At 38.4% G+C, this 18,515-nt stretch overlaps 1 protein-coding gene across 5 annotated transcripts in view; it reads left to right on the top strand.

Moving 5' to 3' along the window:
• plekha1b (pleckstrin homology domain containing, family A (phosphoinositide binding specific) member 1b) overlaps positions 1–18,515 on the top strand; it is a 91,344-nt gene that overhangs the window by 48,296 nt on the left and 24,533 nt on the right. For 3 of the 5 annotated variants that reach the window (XM_060842038.1, XM_060842039.1, XM_060842041.1), the window contains exons 2-6: positions 4,291–4,451; positions 5,167–5,223; positions 11,093–11,138; positions 11,714–11,811; positions 17,514–17,648. In XM_060842038.1, coding sequence (XP_060698021.1) covers positions 4,311–4,451; positions 5,167–5,223; positions 11,093–11,138; positions 11,714–11,811; positions 17,514–17,648 — 477 coding nt within the window. In that variant the 5' untranslated portion in view covers positions 4,291–4,310. Of the gene's footprint in view, positions 1–4,290; positions 4,452–5,166; positions 5,224–6,966; positions 7,109–11,092; positions 11,139–11,713; positions 11,812–17,513; positions 17,649–18,515 lie in introns of those variants that run through there. The other 2 variants (XM_060842040.1, XM_060842042.1) reach the window with 2 other exon arrangements.

The following is an 18,515-nucleotide window of genomic DNA, read 5'->3' as shown; positions in this document are numbered from 1 at the left end:
TCGTGGATCCCTGGTGTCTGTGAACTAAACTGTTCTTTAGTTTTAGACATCAGCGCAATTTAGTTCGCTTGTACTATATATTCTACTTAATTATATGTAGTAAGGCATGCTTATGTTTCAGTCTAGTGATTTTCTCCAGGCATGCGATTGCATTTTTAAAGGTTATTTGTATGTTATGAGGATATCTAATATTGAAAGCTTAATGAATGAATGACTGACAAAGTATTTTATTATTTCCTTTTGGTGTATACAGAGCTATGCTGCAATAATTACTGGAAACTATTCCAGTTGGCTCATAATTAGTCACAATTCTTGTAAGCTTAAATCAAATCTTGGTTAAGCCTTGGATAGGTCAGAAGGTATTTTCATTTCCAAAATCTCCAGCTTGCAATTTGATTTTGTAAGGGGATGCAAGTGATTGAAGATGATAATTTACAGAACTTTGCAAAGGGAATTTGTAGCTTAATTTTTACAGAAACACTTATGCACTTATTATTCTTTAAATAGTTTCAGCTGAATACTATTGTAACCTATTTAGAAACTTTTTTCATAAAATCCCTGCAATATCATTTGGCCCATTGATCTGCACTGGCCATCTGAAGAGTGTCCCACTCAAACTCCGCTTCCCCTACCCGTAAAACCCTACGTTTACCATGACTAATCCATGAAGAGCTTGCACATCTTCAATCTGTGGGGGGAAACAGAGTCACTTGGTGGAAACCTATGCTGACCGTGGGAGAATGTGCAAACTTCACACAGTCACCCAGGGCTGAAATGGAACCTTTTTTCTGGTGTCCCTGGTGCTGTGAGACTAGCCATTGGACTGCAATGCTGCCCTTGTTTTTTGTTGCTGCAACATTTCTCAAAATAGTTGTGAATACGGCAACTAGGATTTTTTTTCTTAGTGCTGTTGGTCTGAGTTTGATGTGGTTGAACTACTCCTATCTGTTCAAGATGCAATTTAAGTCGAAACATTGTATTTGGAAAAAAAATTGCTTCAAGTATTACATACCATTTGCATAACTCGAATAAGTTCTGGTTTCTATAAAAGTATGACTTAACCATATCATGACGTGGGTGCACTTTTTGTATTAGTATAAAATACTAAACAGTAGGAAGTAAGGACTGTCGATGCTGGGGTAAGAATCGAGAGTGTGGTGCTGGAAAAGCACAGCAGGTTAGGCAGCATTCAAGGAGCAGGAGAATAGACGTTTTGGGTATAAGCCCTTCATTCCTGATTCTCCTGCTCCTTGGATGCTACCTGACCTGCTATGCTTTTCACGCACCACACACTCTTGACTAAAATACTGTACAGTACATATGGCTTTCCATTTCTTCCCCTGTTCTCAAAATATAAACTTGATGAATAGTGCTAACTAGACTTAAAATTTGCAGGTTTTATTTTTTAATTTAATATAAGCCGAAACTAAACTGTTTCTTAGCTGTGTTATTGTTTGACCTTCTGTATCATGACACCTGTTTTTCAGTCAATGAATGCACAATGCATCGTGGGAACCTGTAGCAAGTAATTTTTGTCACTAAGCTATGTTGAAATGAAAAATGATTTCCATCATAAGGAGTATGGAACAAGACTGCCCATAAAGTTTTACTGGAGCAAGATTAAAATTCAGTACTGATGCATGAATTCTGTGGGATCCTGTACTCCAAATTAGAATTGTGACATAATGCAAACCATGTCCCCTGTTAGAGACCGGACTAGACCAGACTCTTCTATTTTAAGGCAGCCGAGACCCTAACTTTACTTATTTTAAAGGTACATGTGAAGTGCCATATTCCAGATGAGACTCCACTGGTAAAACTACTTGATGTTAAGCAGAACGCTATTTATTTAAACACTATAGTTTAAACACAAAAGAGAGGAATTTAGAATAACTTAATTATTGGAAAATGTAACCAAATAATAGATACAATACCCATAATTAACTGTTCCAGTATAGTAACATCCCATTAAACACACCCTTTGGCAAAAAGGCAAATTCAGACATCGATTCATACCTGCAATTCTCCAATCCAGCAGAAAAATTCTCCAAGTGAAGGATTGGAGAGAAAAGCTGCTAGGAATCATTCACAACCTTCTGACTCTTTTGAGACCCCAAAGGCTGCGCAGATTGTTTTAGTTTATTTAAATTGTCTTCAGTAGCCAGTTTGCCACCTCTGCCTTACAACCACCATTTTAAAAATAAATAACCTTAGTGACAGCATTGTCACATCCCTTACCCCTGCACATTGTTTCCATTTAAATAATTATTCAGCGACCTCTTGAATGTATTAATTCAATCGGTCTCCATCGCATTTCCAGGCAGACCATCCTACATCCAAACTACTTGTGTGAAAGGGTTTTTTGTCATGTCTCATTTGTTTCCTTTGCAAATTATTCTTGATCCTTATAAATGGAAATCATTTCCTGCTAACCACCTTATCCAGCCTACTTACAGTTTTGAAATTTACTATCCGATCTCCTCTTAGCTGCCTTCTGCCCAAGGAAAACAGACTAAACTCCTTTATCTATCCTCAACTGAAGTTTCTGACAAAAAAACTTAACTCCTTGCTGTTGTACTGTATGTCCTTACTAATAAAATTCACAATATTGTATGTTTTATTAATTTCACTGTTCTGGCACTTTCAGTGATCTATGCACATACACCCAGGTCCCCCCCTCTTCCTGCACCCTATGTGCTTCCTACCAGAATTGAATTATTTCACACTTATCCCACATTGAACTTTCTCTGTCACCTTTCTGCTCGTTCCACCAACATGTCACCATCTTTGTGACGTTCTACGCTGTTCTCCTTACAGTTTGCAAAACTTCCAAGTTTTCTATCTTCTGCAGACTTTGAAATTGTGCCTTGTATAACAGTGTGAATCATTGGTATGTATCAAGATACCAAGGGTTCCAATACTGACCCCCAGGAAATGAAAAATATCAGCTGACCATTGCTATCTATTTTCTATCGCTCAGCTAATTCTTTTATCCATGTTGCTGTTGCTCCTTTTTAATTCATGAACTAAACTTTTCTCAAATCTAATATGTGGCCCGACATCAAATTTTCTCTGGAAGTTCATGTACTCTACATTCACAGCATTATCATCTTGATCATTTCTGTTACCTTTTCAAAAGCTCCATGTTGGCTAAATATGATTTTTCCCTTAAGATATCCATGTTCTTCATCAATCCAACTTTTTCATGTGCCTACCAGTAACCTCCTGAGTAACATGCTTGAAGCTTCCCCACCACTGAAGTTCAACTGACTGGTCCAAGTGCTGAATTATAGTTTTGGAAAGCTTCTGATGCATTGTTAAAGCTGTCTTCTGAAGCCATTACCTGAACGACGTACATTCAGAATATTGCATGTATTCAATTTAATATTTTTCCTGAATTTTATACTAATGCAGTAACATCAATGTTGAGGTTCAGGAGTATCCTTGCCTGATGTGCAGTCGCAGCCATTTCATATGGTTTTTTTTTCTTCACACGAGCAGTATGAAAATGCAAAATGTTCATCTGTTGGAGTACCAATACTGTACATGTTGGGAAGGAAGAGAAAAGCTAGCTTCAGACTCCTGAACTCTTGAACAAGTGGTTGAGGGAAATATAAATTCACCTGATCCCTCAAATTGAGGGTACAGCATTGCTCAAAAGATATGTGCCAAAATTAGATAGGGTGTAGTTCATCTTCAGATTTCTTCAATGTGCATTCTGATGAGAAATATGATTTCTTTTTCCTTTCTCACGGAAAGGGATAGCAAATTAAAAAGACAAATCAAATGGAATAATGGAAAGATCCATGAATTGTGGGCAGTGTTTTTGTGAAATATAAACACTGGTCTCTGCCTGTGTGCTGTAAATAACTCTGATACAATTTGCATTATTCCCCCCCTCAACCCCAAAAGAAAATCCAGCCAGTGGGGGGACGGGGAGGAGAAATCTTCCTGTATGTATTCCCAGTTTTGGAGTTGTATACTATTTCACTTTGTTGAAAGTGACTGGTTAGTATCTACACTGAGTCAATAATATGGTTTTATGCTAGCGCTACCCTTTCGTTGTGAATATGCTTTCATAGTAGGTCCAATTAAGCAAATACACTGCGCAGTGTGAAGTGCGTTGAGCAACTTCTGAGAAATTCGATGCTGCAATCTGACATTTACATTTTGAGGTCATAACATTTTACCAAAAGGAAAAACAATGTAGTACTATACGTTTTGGAATCCACTTTAAATTATGCCAGTTTATTTGAGGCATTAGTTGAGTCCAGTCTATTTCTCTTGTAGTGTGATGTGGAGCTTCAGAAATGCCTTATGTGGATCGACAGAATCGTATTTGTGGATTTCTAGACATTGAAGAAAATGAAAACAGTGGAAAATTTCTGCGTCGATACTTTATACTGGACACACGGGCTGACAGTTTGCTATGGTACATGGACAATCCACAGGTCAGTTTTATTATGCATTTTTAACAACTTTTAAACTTATATTGTTATCATACTTTGGAATAAATGGCAGCTCCACGTTGGGCTGGGTTTTACACCAGACCTCAAACTGCTTCATGAAATACAATGTGAATGGTAAAGTGATACTCGTTCTATATGTATTTTAGTGATGCGCTTGTATGCATTTCAACTCAGCAATTCATTGTTGCTTTTTGAACCTACTTATTTAATAACGGGAACAAAGCAGTTTGTACAAACTCAATTCAGTAATTCTAGGCAGATTTTAACAAATGTTTGTTTTTAATGATTTCAGAACATTTTTGAAGTTTGAAGACACCTTTTTAATAGAACAATAAAAACTGTAAATTTGCATGTCAGGATATTTTAAATTCTAAAAGATAATGATTTTATTCTATGAATTGTTCTTGCATAAGCCCTTTGTCATTGAATAAAATGTAACAAAAACACCTTGGCTTGGTTGATCAGTGGTTTCAAGATGGTGCATTCTCAATTCATGGTAGTTTACATAGTGGAAAGTTCTGATTTCCTTGAGTAATTTGTCTTGTAGATACACATTTACAGCCGAGTGAAGGAAATTTTTGTTAGGAAATGGCTTCATGACTGCAGCACCTCTCATTGTTATGCTGATAAGCACGTTGTCTGAAAAGGCTAATGCTGTAGCTGATTTCATTTTTTTTTGTCTTGGCTTAATTTTTAGAATCTGCCGTCAGGTGCATCACACGTTGGGGCTCTTAAACTTACTTACATCTCAAAGGTAATTAACTAGTTTTGATGGAATTTGTTTGTCCTAACAAATAGAAAAATCAAAATGGTAGCGTTTTGAAATGCAGAGAAATTCCAGAAATCAGGTAATTGGGCATGTAATTCAAGGTTGTATGAGTGCATCAATGATGATATTCCTATACCTCAATGTGCTGTATAAGACTGCAGGAATGCATTAGTGGTCAGATACAAACTCTCAGATTTTGAACGTACTTCAAACTTGTAGCTTTTGAAATTAAGAGTTGTTCCTTCAGAAGCCAATTTTGATAATCTTAGCAATGGTAGGCAGCTACCCAGCTCACCTGCCTATGAAAAGACATTCCTCCAATGTGGAGCCTCATCTGACTTTACACAACTTAAATTTGTGATAACTCATCCTTCTGGCTCGACTCAATTGAAACACATCACTTAAAAATCACAATAGTAACAGGTGATGTTTCATAAACTTCAGTACAAGCATAGGACTTAGAAAATAAACTTTTCAGTCTTGGGTCCATCCGCTATTCAGTAAGATTGTAGAGATTGTAAAATTATGGCTGATCTGCTTGTGTTGTAAATTCCACATTCCCATCCCTTTGATTCTCTTACCTGACCAGAAACTGTCCCTCTTGGCCTTATAAATACTCAGCAATATTGACTCTGTTGCCTTCTGTGGCAAAGTGCCAAACATTTCTCTCCATTTCTATCCAAAAAAGGCAGTACCTAATTTGACAACTGTGTTTCCTATCTCTGGACTCTGCTCTCCCTCTTTTCTCTCACCCCCCACTGGCGCACACACCTCATATGATCATTCAGGACCTTGGACTAAACACAGTCCAGTCCGTTCCAACATGTCTATGGATGACAGCCCACACATGCCAGGTATCTCACAAGGAAATAGTCTCTGCACTATCCCTAATGCTTGTGATTGTGGAGAAGATTTATAATTCAGGTTGTAGATCAGGTGGTCTGTTTGCTCACTGAGCTAGTGGATTTGTTCTCAGATATTTCGTCACCATGCTAGGTAGCATCCTCAGTGAGCCTCCAATGGAGCGTTCTGTCCTGCTTGCTGTTTGTCTTGGTTTGTTGTGGTGGGTGATACCATTTCCAATTCTGTTTCTAAGAGGTTGGTAAATGGGGTCCAAATCTGTTTGCCATTGGAGTTCCAATTTGAATGCCAGGCAGCTCGGAATTCCTGAGCATTTCTTTATTTGGCCTGTCCCAGGATGGATGCATTGTCCCAGTCAATCTGGTGTCTTTGTGTATGGATACTAGTGATCATTAGTCATGTCTTTTGGTGGCTAATTCATGCTCTGTGTATCCTGGTGGCTAGTTTCCTGCTAGCTCATCCAATGTAATGTTTGTTGCCGTCCTTGCAGGGATTTTGTGTATTACGCTTGTTCTGGCTGTGGATTGGGGATCTCTTTAAATTCATCAGTAGTTTTAGTGTGCTTCTAAGCTTGTGGGCTACCAGGATGCCTAGGGGCTGGAGTAGTCTGCCCATCTCTGAAATGCCTTTGATGTATGGTAAGGTGACTAGAGTCTCTGTGCGTGTTGTGTCTTCCTGTTTTTGCACACTATACACAAATTGGCGGATTGTGCTTACCAGGTAGCTGTTCCTGAATGCATTGTATAGGTATTTCTTCTCAGCTTTGTTCTCAAACATTACAAACTAGTATACCTGGGAGTTCCTAGAGGCCTGGCATTCAAACTGGAACTCCATTAACACAAACAGATTTGGACCCCGTTTACCAACCTCTGAAGTCGAATTGGAAATTTTATCATCCACCACGACAAACCAAGACAAATCACAAGCAGGAAGAATACCAAGAAGGCTCAGCTGAGTTCATTGATGTTACCTAGCATGGTGACGAAACATCTGAGAACAAACCAACCAGGTCAGTGAGCAAACAGACAACCTCATCATGAATGCTTTTACATCTTTCCTTAAATAAGGGAGATGGAACCTGTGCACACTGTTGGAGATATGGTCTCACCGATGACCTGTAAAACTGAAGTGTAATGTGTTCACTTTATTTTCAGTACCTGCCATTCTAGAGAATAACATTCATTTAGCTGCCTTAATTTGCTGTACCTGCATGCTACCTTTTTTGACTCCTGCACTAGAACCTCCTTGTCCATTTAAGTCATACTTTTTTAAAAAAAAATTCCTGCTAAAATGAACCATTTCACATTTTCTTACATTATAGTCTATCAGACATTTGCCTACATGCAGCCTATGTATCTGCAACCCCCTTGTGTTCCCTTCATGCTTAGCTTTGTGACAATTGAAAATTTAGCTACCATGACTTTGCAGTCCTCACCTAACAGTTTAACTTGTTCTAAAGAAAAAAGCTGAAGCTGCAGCACAGGAACCTGTGGCACTTCTCTTGTCTCGTTCTGCCAACTGGGAAAAAACTATATGTAGATTTTGTTTTTTGCCCATCAATGTTCTATTCATACTTGCATGTTATTCTCAACACCATTTGCTTCTACATGCACAATTAGTCTTGTTTGGCACCTTGTCAAATGTTTTCTGAAAATCCAAGAAGTGTATCCATGGCACAAATGATTTCCTCAAAGTACTCTATAAATTTGCTAAACGTGATTTTCTTTTCACAAAACCATGCTGACTCTTCCTGATTGAGTTTTTTTGATGTGCCCAACTCTAACCACCTTTTTAATATCAGTTGTCAACACCTTCCCGTGACTGGCATCAAGCTAACTACTCTATAGTTTCCTGTGATTTTGTCTCTTCCATCTCCTGATTAGAGGAACTGTTTTACTATTTTTCAGTCTTATAACCCTGCTAGAATCTCCAATCAGATCAATCTTTAGTTTATACTTCTTTAGGGTAACTAAGGTACTTGACATTGACAATTGGTCTGGCAGTCCTGCTATGTGCCCTTTTTAAAAAAAAACTCAATGTCACACATGACATGGGATGGGCATAGCACTCCAAGTGAGACCTGTACAGAGATGAAATTCCTCCTCAAGTAATTCTGTGCATGTGCTTGAGCACCTTTTGCTTCTGTTTTATGGCACTGCTTTTTAAAGATCTGTAGATTTCAATTGCAATTGGAATCAAGTTTTGTATTTTCCATTGGATATTGATGTGATGTATTCAAGCCAAGAAGTAAAATCATTGTGATACGCTGATTTTGGTTACTGGTCTGATCATTTAACCATTATTAGCCTGTATTAAGCCACTAAAGAATACTATATTTGGTACAGTCTGTTTTTGTATAATGTGATAGTTGCGTTCTCATGCAACCTTGCGTTTTGGAAAGTCATGCAATAGCAAAATGGAAAAAGGCCTAAGGAAAAAGAGTTGGGGCAGACCAGTAAAGAGACCGATCAAGCTCAAAACCAAAATAGTTAGTCTAACACAGTATAGTCTAGGTAAATGTTAAAATCATGTATTTTAATCAAATAATATGATAAAGTGTTAAATTTATCATAAAAGACTAGAAGGTAACTTGAAGTAGTTTCTGAGTTTGCTGAATTACAGTACTGTATTAAGACTCCGAGAAGCATCATCCCTTTCAGGTGCAGTTCTGGGTGCAGGGTAACGACGAAAAAAACTAGTCCAAAAGTGGTCGGCTGTAGTTCATTTTCCTCACTATTTCTTGGGCGTTGGCTTAAAAATGGCATCTAGTTTTTGCTGCTTCGCCATCTTTTCTTTCGTGAAGCTGTTCATTGGATGCCAAATGACACTTTATGCCACAAACTGCTACCCTGCTGCATTCTGCATTGTCTTCATTGTCTTGTAAGAGCTGCAACTACTTCCCTCAGGATAGAAGAGAAAAGAGAAGTGGAAATCTCTTATGGTGCTGCATCCTGGACTTGATCTTCATCTTCATCTCCAGCTTCAGTTTCCCCTGCAGCACTAAGTTGTTGTAGATCAGTTGTGGAGAGGTCTTCACAACGGGTCTTGAGCAGCTCCTTGACATCCTCGTTCTCCACTTCAAATCCAACTTGCTTTGCAATAGTGAACCTTCAGTGAAGTTTCTCTGAGGGTTCAATGTCTTTTAAATCATGAAGAAAATCTGGGAGAAACTTTCACCAAACTGCATACAAGCAGCCCTTATTGACTTCACCCCAAGCCTCCACAATAATGTCACGAGCATTCTTAATATTAAAAGCTCTTCCAAAATTGCCCTCAGCTGCAATCCACTTCCTGAATGTTGCACCTTAAATAATAAGCTTTAAAAGTTGCTATTGCAGCCTGGTCCATGGGTTGAATGAGAGGGGGTTGTGTTCAGAGGTAGAAATAGCACTTTAATGTTTTCAGAAAGTTTACCAAAGGTGGGAGGATGGCTTGGTGCATTGCACAGAATGAGGAGAATCTTGAAATCCAAATCTTTACTCCTGCAATAATTTCTAAAAACATCCTCAAGCATCAAACAATAAAGTCAGAAAAAATTTGCCATCATTTAACCTCTTTTGTTTGAGGTTGTTTGGTAAAGTAAACGCCAAAAGTGGACTCAGCGCACTGCAGCATTTCATGCCAGGGATAGAATAGTGTATTAGTCAATGGGAGTTCATTTATTTTTTAAAAAAAAGTTCCCCAAATCACCAATCATATTACAGCCAAATCACATTGTAGAAACAAGCATTATTGGAGAACATCCTGTATGCCTTGTGCAGATTTGTCTGATTTCTACCATGTGTGACAAGTTTTAACTTAGGTGCTTCTTTTTCTATCTTTTCTTCTCTGACTTCTGTGACATTTGTAACCTGTTGTTCTGTGAATACCAGTGCACGCTTGTTGAGTGAAACATCTTTTAACTTTTTCGTTCTGATTTGTTTGCTCAGTTCTGTTATTGCAATCAAATTCCATGTAGCAAGTTATCACAAACAATACCAGAAAGTGTTTTTGTTGAGACTGAGATTTTGGCTAGACATATGGAAGACGTCATTTGTTCTTTTCAAATGTTGTATCTTTTATGACCGCTTAAGTAGAGGGCTGGACATAAACATCTCAACTGTAACGTAGTGTCTCTGCCAAGGTAGAACTTGTGTTCTGCAATGAAATGTCAACATGTTAAAGTCTTGGTGGACTTTGAAACCATAATTTTCTGGCTTGAGACAAATACACTACCAACTGAGTTAAAGTTCTAGAAGCATGTTTGCGTTCTCATGCAACTTTGCATTTTGGGAAATCATGCAATAACAAAATGGAAAAAGGTCTATGAAAAAAGAGTTGGGGCAGACCAGTAAAGATACCGATCAAGCTCAAAACCAAAATCGTTAGTCTAACACAGTATAGTCTAAGTAAATGTTAAAATCATGTATTTTAATGAAATAATGTGATAAATTTAACACTTTATCCTAAAAGACTAGAAGGTAACTTGAAGTGATTTCTGAGTTTGCTGAATTACAGTACTGTATTAAGACACCGAGAAACATCATCCCTTTCAGGTGCAGTTCTGGGTGCAGGGTAACGACGAAAAAAAAGAGTCCAAAAGTGGTCGGCTGTAGTTCATTTTCCTCACTATTTCTTGGGGGTTGGTTTAAAAATAGCATCTAGATTTTTGCTGCTTTGCCGTCGTTTCTTTCTTGTCTAATGAACTTCATTTTTGCATGGTTGTAAATTTTCCTTGAAACTAATAATGCACGATATCTATCAGTGATGCACACTTATGTGTAATGAGCATTTTATACCGAGCGTCGAATGCAACAGGAAAGTTCATAATTATGAATAAACTTCAACAGATGAACTGCCATAAACAGGCATGGTTTTAGATATCTACCCTGAGGGCACTTTTTAAATCCCAATTTTACATTGCATTTAATTGTTGTCTTCCGTATCTAAATTTACAGAAAAGACAAATGTACCATGTCTCCATTTTGTTAACTTAGTACTTCTGATTTGTTAGGTCAGTGATGCAACAAAGCAGCGACCAAAAGCAGAGTACTGTTTTGGTGAGTATTTTTTTAAAAACTCAGTTTATTCAGTTGAAATAATTATTCGTCAGTGCAACTAATGATTTAATCATGTTACCAATAGGTGTATATGCTATATGTTATAGAGTCATAGAGATGTACAGCATGGAAATAGACCCTTTGGTCCAACCTGTCCATGCCGACCAGATATCCCAACCCAATCTAGTCCCACCTGCCAGCACCTGGCCCATATTCCTCCAAATCTTTCCTGTTCAGTACTGTAGCATTGCAAAACGGTATTAATTGTAACACCTTATCACAGCCTGAAGGTATCCCACAGAACATAACTTGAGTTGCCTTCTAAGCATGGTTGCTGTTTAAAATTAACTGAATTGGCAACTTGTACAGAGACATCCAGATGCTGGTAATTGCCAATTTGGAAAGTTCAACTTGCTGTGTGATTTCCATGGAGTCAACTGTGTTAGGACTTGTGTATGAATCCTTCACAGAATGTTAATTGTGCTTTTCAAAGAGAAATGTATTTGTCATTGACTAAACTATTCATACTTAAATCAGTGAGTCTAAAATCAGGATTTTGACTTGTGTCTTAACAGTCATTAATGCCGGAATGCGAAAGTACTTTCTTCAAGCTAATGATCAGCAGGACTTGGTTGAGTGGGTGAATATACTGAACAAAGCGACCAAGATTACAGTAAGTCAAGCTTTTTTAGGTTTTACTAATGCAGCCACTAAAAGGATAAAAATTGACCTGTTTTTAAATTCTATTTTAACCTCCATTTCATACTTTCACTGGTACACTAAAATTTTGAGGAGTGTTTTCAAAATTGTATTTTTATTTGCCAGTATGAGTACATGTGAGACATTTACTTTTGCTTAATGAAGCAACAATTTAACATGTTACCTAAATACTAATGAGACAATTCATTTGTTTTAACATGTCCTTTGCAGCCTCTGCAATATTCACATGCCAGTGACGTTTTAAAAGACGTTACTAGTTGAAGGGAAGAAGTATTTAGGACTTTGAGAGACTTAAGTGTAAATGCTAATTGGGCATTTTATGTACTGCTTTGGTCTTGCTATAAAATCACTTTTGAAGATGGTTTCACCATTATGATCTGTAAATTTAGATAATTGAAGCTTGAAGGATTCCACATCATATTATTTACCTGCCAAACTCTGAGATTGGAAATCATGACAGAGTGCTATTCTGATACCTGGTAACATTGATTAAGAGAGTAACAAAAATCTTTCTAATAATTTTAAAATTGATACTGATACAAGATGTTAAAAAATTGCTTCCTGTTTCAATAATCAAATTAAAAATTCACAAATTAACTTCAAAATTATTGAAATGCAAAACCTGAGCTTGCAAGTTATATTTAAAATGAAAATAGTGTTCATGATTTTAGAGAGCTAGTGAAGGCTCAGAAAAAAAGTCCAACTGGATATGAAAAGTAATTGTTGTGGTTCTGTTTGCCGAGCTGGAAGTTTCTGTTGCAAACGTTTCGTCCCCTGGCTAGGCGACATCATCAGTGCTCTGGAGCCTGCTGGGAAGCGCTGCTTTGATGTTTCTTCCGGTATTTATAGTGGTCCGTCCTTGCCGCTTCCGGGTGTCAGTTTCAGCTGTCCGCTGTAGTGGTTGGTATATTGGGTCCAGGTCGATGTGTTTGTTGATGGAGTTTGTGGATGAATGCCATGCCTCTAGGAATTCCCTGGCTGTTCTCTGTCTGGCTTGCCCTATGATAGTAGTGTTTTCCCAGTCGAATTCATGTTGCTTGTTGTCTGCGTGTGGCTACTAGGGATAGCTGGTCGTGTCGTTTCGTGGCTAGTTGATGTTCATGTATGCGGATTGTTAGCTGTCTTCCTGTTTGTCCTATATAGTGTTTTGTGCAGTCCTTGCATGGTATTTTGTAAACTACATTAGTTTTGCTCATGTTGGGTATCGGGTCCTTTGTTCTAGTGAGTTGTTGTCTGAGCGTGGCTGTTGGTTTGTGTGCCGTTATGAGTCCTAAGGGTCGCAGTAGTCTGGCTGTCAGTTCTGAAACGCTCCTGATGTATGGTAGTGTGGCTAGTCCTTTTGGTTGTGGCATGTCCTCGTTCTGTGGTCTGTCTCTTAGGCATCTGTTGATAAAGTTGCGCGGGTATCCGTTTTTGGCGAATACCTTGTATAGGTGTTCCTCTTCCTCTTTTTGCAGTTCTGGTGTACTGCAGTGTGTTGTGGCTGTTTTGAATAGTGTCCTGATGCAGCTTCGTTTGTGTGTTGGGGTGGTTACTTTCATAGTTTAGGACTTGGTCTGTGTGTGTTGTTTTCCTGTGTACCCTTGTGGTGAATTCTCCGTTCGGTGTTCTCTGTACTATCACGTCTAGGAATGGGAGTTGGCTATCCTTTTCTTCTCTCGTGAATCGGATTCCTGTGAGTGTGGCGTTGATGATCCGGTGTGTTTTTTTTCTATTTCCGTGTTTTTGATGATTACGAACGTGTCATCGACATATCTGACCCAGAGTTTGGGTTGAATTTGTGGTAGGGCTGTTTGTTCTAACCTTTGCATAACTGCCTCTGCTATGAGTCCCGAGATTGGTGATCCCATGGGTGTTCCGTTGATTTGTTCGTATATCTGATTGTTGAATGTAAAGTGTGTAGTGAGGCACAAGTCCAGTAGTTTAAGTATGCCGTCTTTGTTGATAGGTTCCGCCGCCTATTTTCTGTTCTGTATGTCCAGTAGGTTGGCTATTGTTTCTCTGGCTAGGGTTTTGTCAATCGAAGTGAACAGTGCCGTCACGTTGAATGAGATCATGGTTTCTTCTTTGTCTATGTGTGTATTCCTGATGACGTCCAAGAATTCCTGTGTTGATTGTATGGAGTGTTTGGATCCGCTGACCAGGTGTTTCAGTTTCACGCTCAGACGACAACTCACTAAAACAAAGGACCCGATACCCAACATGAGCAAAACTAATGTAGTTTACAAAATACCATGCAAGGACTGCGCAAAACACTATATAGGACAAACAGGAAGACAGCTAACAATCTGCATACATGAACATCAACTAGCCACGAAACGACACGACCAGCTATCCCTAGTAGCCACACACGCAGACAACAAGCAACATGAATTCGACTGGGAAAACACTACTATCATAGGGCAAGCCAGACAGAGAACAGCCAGGGAATTCCTAGAGGCATGGCATTCATCCACAAACTCCATCAACAAACACATCGACCTGGACCCAATATACCAACCACTACAGCGGACAGCTGAAACTGACACCCGGAAGCGGCAAGGACGGACCACTATAAATACCGGAAGAAACATCAAAGAAGCGCTTCGCAGGAGGCTCCAGAGCACTGATGATGTCGCCTAGACAGGGGACGAAACGTTTGCAACAAAAACTTCCAGCTCGGCGAACAGAACCACAACAACGAGCACCCGAGCTACAAATCTTCGCACAAACCTTGAATGAAAAGTAATTAGCAGAACTTTGCTATTTTTTAATGAGTAATGCCATTTTGATCCCAGAGTTCAACATCATCTTGCAAGTTGGTCTCATCTCCAGCTAGGTTATTCAGAAGATGTACATTTGTGGAGCTGCTCAGAGTGTAAAATTAAAAAAAACTTGTTTTTGCAAATTAAATCTAAATAGGTGATGGCAGGAATTTAGTTTTTCTGGTTCAATGTTTATCTTTAGGAAATACTTCTCTTTTGATTTTATGCATTTTAGGATTAGGCAAATTTAGAACTTCATTTGAGTCCTGAAAGTATTTAGAACAATGATTCTCATACTTGACCATGATGCTATACACATCATTGCCTGATTATTTCATTCTTGTAACATTTGAATATTTCAAGCTCGTTAACTAGAGTCAAATTATTATATTTTGTTAAATTTTGCTTTGTTTTTCCATTTTTAATAAAAAAACAATTCGTTTAACTTAAGTGGATAATTAGAAGTGATTAGAATTTAAAATAATGGAGTAAATGACCCTGATCTGTGTTTTTAATGTTTATCGATTAAAGTTTGCTGTAGTCATTCATTTTAGTGAAAGTCACTTTACATTACAAAAATGTTTAGATATACAATAGTCTCCCTTCTTACCCTCAAGGGATACATTCCAAGACCTACTGCGGCAGCCTGAAATTGCAGATAGGGCGTGAACCCATTGATTTAAATGGGAAATGTACCTTATCGGCAGCCCCTGATCGTTTGGTTTGGAACGTTCCCTGTAATATGTTTGGATGCGTGTCTCGTCTGACTGATCTAGTAGCAAATGAGACTAGACTTGAGGATTTCAAACCCTGCTACAGGAAGGAAATTATTAAATTGGAGAGGGTTCAGAAAGAAGTTTACAAGAGTATGGTCAGGACTGGAGGGCTTGAGTTATAAGGAGAGGCTGGATTGGCTGGGACCTTTTGTCTTAGGAGGATAGGTTGATGGGCAACTGTGCATAGGTTTATAAAATCAGGGGCATGGGCTTTTCCCTTGGCTAGGGGAATTCAAAACTGGGGTGCATATTTTTAAGGTGAGAGGAGAAAGATTTCAAAGTGACCTGAGGGGCAACCTTCTGTAATGCAGGGCGGTTCATATGTGGAATGAACTGTCAGAAGAAATGGTAGATGCTGATGCGTTAAAACATTCTCAGATGTTTGGACAGGTAAGTGAATAGGAAAGGTTTAAGGGGATATTGGCCAAATGCAAGTAAGTGGTACTGGTTTGGGAAACTTGGGTTGGCATGGACGAGCTGTAAGACTCTATATAGTCCTATAACAAGGGATTGAGATAGTGGAAGGAAAAAAGAGAGATTGCATTCTGGGTTGCTAAGAATAGAATGGCCTGCATCGTGCTGGTCAGTTTCCTATTCTCCATCTCTACACTTCAGCTTATCCAATGTTCTGCTCCCCATTTATGCAATCCCAAGTCCTGCCATATTCCAGCCTGAAATTGCTGGTATACACTGGCTTATGATTTCTCATATGCTCAGTTTACATCAGAAGTATTTAATCACTGTCCATGCATACTAATTAGGAAGCAAAGTAAAGAATAAAATGAATTTTTTTAAAAGAAATTATCATTCTCCAGCTGAAATACTCCTTCTCATATTTAATTAACTCATGGCCACCTCCTCTGTCTCTGCAGCTTCCTCAAGCATTGTAAACCTGACCCCTGACTCTTTGCTGTGTTGACTTGGGCTTTGTGTTGCGGGGTGGCACAGTGGCTCAGGGGTTAGCACTGCTGCCTCAACGTCAGGAACCCAGGTTCAATTCCAGCCTCAGGCAATTGTCTGTGTGGAGTTTGCGAATTCTGTGTCTGCATGGGTTTCCTCCCACAATCCAAAGATGTGCGGGTTAGGTGAATTGGCCACGTTATATTGTCCATTGTCTTCAGGGATGTATAGGCTAGGTGCATTAGTCAGAAAAAATGTAGAGAGCTGGGGGAATGGGTCTGGGTGGGATATTCATGGCAGGGTTGGTGTGGATTTGTTGGGCCAAATGGCCTGTTTCCACACTGGAGGATTTCAATGATTTCTATGACTCTCCTTGCATTGTACCATTGGCAAATGCTAACAATCCAGAAAAGTTATGTGTAAGCACCATGATGGAACTTGGAGACGTTGAATAGGTTTTTAAAGCAAGCTGAGAAATACTTGTCAAAATGATTGAATTTGTTAGGTTTATTATTTTTTTCAAATGTTTTCTGGCATTGGGACTTTGCCTTTTTTTTTACATTTTTTCACAACTATGACAGAATTGTTGATTCTTAACTGCTGCCTGAAGTAGCCCACAGTGGAATTTATTTGGTTTTCATAAAATGCTTTTGTGCTTAATAGTTTACATTCTGAATTAATTAAAGCAATTAATTCTCGAGCTATTTACTTTGGTATTGGGACTGGTGCAAATTGATATTTTATGTTTGCTACCTTGGAAAGACTAATAGCTCAGGTTGTGGATCAGGTTGGTGGTGACGACACATCTGAAATCAAAGCTACCAGTTCAGCAAGCAAACAATGAGTCCCCGTGTCTGCGTGGATTTCCTACGGATGCTCCAGTTTCCTCCCACAATCCAAAGATGTGCAGGTCAGGTGAATTGGTCATGCTAAATTGCCAATAGCATCAGGGGCAAATATCGGGTTTAGATGCTTTTTACTTCTGTTAGTAATTTGTTTGCTTTCCTGATAAAGCCTACCTGCACCGTCATCAGTGACCTAGCTAGAATTTGCATAACTATCTGAAAATATCAAGATTAGTTATTTGTAAACTTTTTAATTGAAAGCTGTCAATGCCACTGACCTTGGATAATGCTATTAATTTCTTAAGTACTAGATAAAAAAAAATTGTTATGTATCAGTCATGCTGCGTATGTTGCTAGTTGCACTGCAGCTATGGTTATGTTTTAAAACAGGTACCAAAACCATTAGATGTTCAAGTGAACACAGATAACCAAAATTGCCTTATGGAGGGACCATGTGGAAGGAAGCCAGGGCCATACAAGACTGAAATTATTGGTGGTGTTCCAATTATTACACAGACTAATCAGGTAAAAGACAAAATGATCCTATTAATGTAACTATCAAATTATAATAAAGTAAAATATCTTAGTGCAATATAACTTGTAAAACTTAAAACAGTATGAAAGTTTAGCCTTCATTAAATAAAAGTATGGAAATCAATATGTATAAACATTTTTTTTAAAGTGCAATGTGTATTTGCCTGAAATAATTGTATGCAGAATCCTTGGCCATAAATTGATTTAATTTTAGTGATCATAGTGTGTAGGTTACATCACAAAAAGCTGCTAAACATTAATGGAAAGAATGGCTAATCTAATATATGCAATGGTGTTGTGAGAAATACGAACATAACAATAAACTTGGGAAGGGTGGGTGATCATGTAACTGGAGCTGAGGCATAATACTGTAGTCCCGTCCTTTTTTTTTAAAAAAGCTTTGCATTGCATCAGTTTTGCTCTCACATTTACACAGGGAATTGATATTTTATGTATCTGGGATTTAAGTAACCTAACTTTTCAAATCCATTGTCTGTGATTTACTGTGGGTGTTGAAACATTTGAAGGTGAATTTGTTTTTACTCTTGGGTTGCTACAGTTATGCCTATTGTTATCATTTGTAAGATTCTGGAAGTGGTCTTGCCTCAAACTTTGCACATTTATAGCTTGAAATCATGTGGAAGTAAATCTTGCGGGTACAGTTATGTCAGCGTCATTGAAAAATTGCCCATTTCTTTTTAAATAGACTTTTATAATTGACAGTACTCCTCCCAATAATTAAAACATTTCTATCCATATTGCTAATTTACAGACATGATTCTGTCTCAAGTTATGGTAAAATTAGTCTTGGGGTCTTGACTTGCATTTTATTCAAGTCAGTCTAGGCTGAAAGGATGC

This window comes from Hemiscyllium ocellatum, chromosome 22, assembly GCF_020745735.1.
Source record: "Hemiscyllium ocellatum isolate sHemOce1 chromosome 22, sHemOce1.pat.X.cur, whole genome shotgun sequence".
Classification (NCBI taxonomy): domain Eukaryota; kingdom Metazoa; phylum Chordata; class Chondrichthyes; order Orectolobiformes; family Hemiscylliidae; genus Hemiscyllium; species Hemiscyllium ocellatum.
This window is presented reverse-complemented; position numbering and strand designations above follow the sequence as displayed.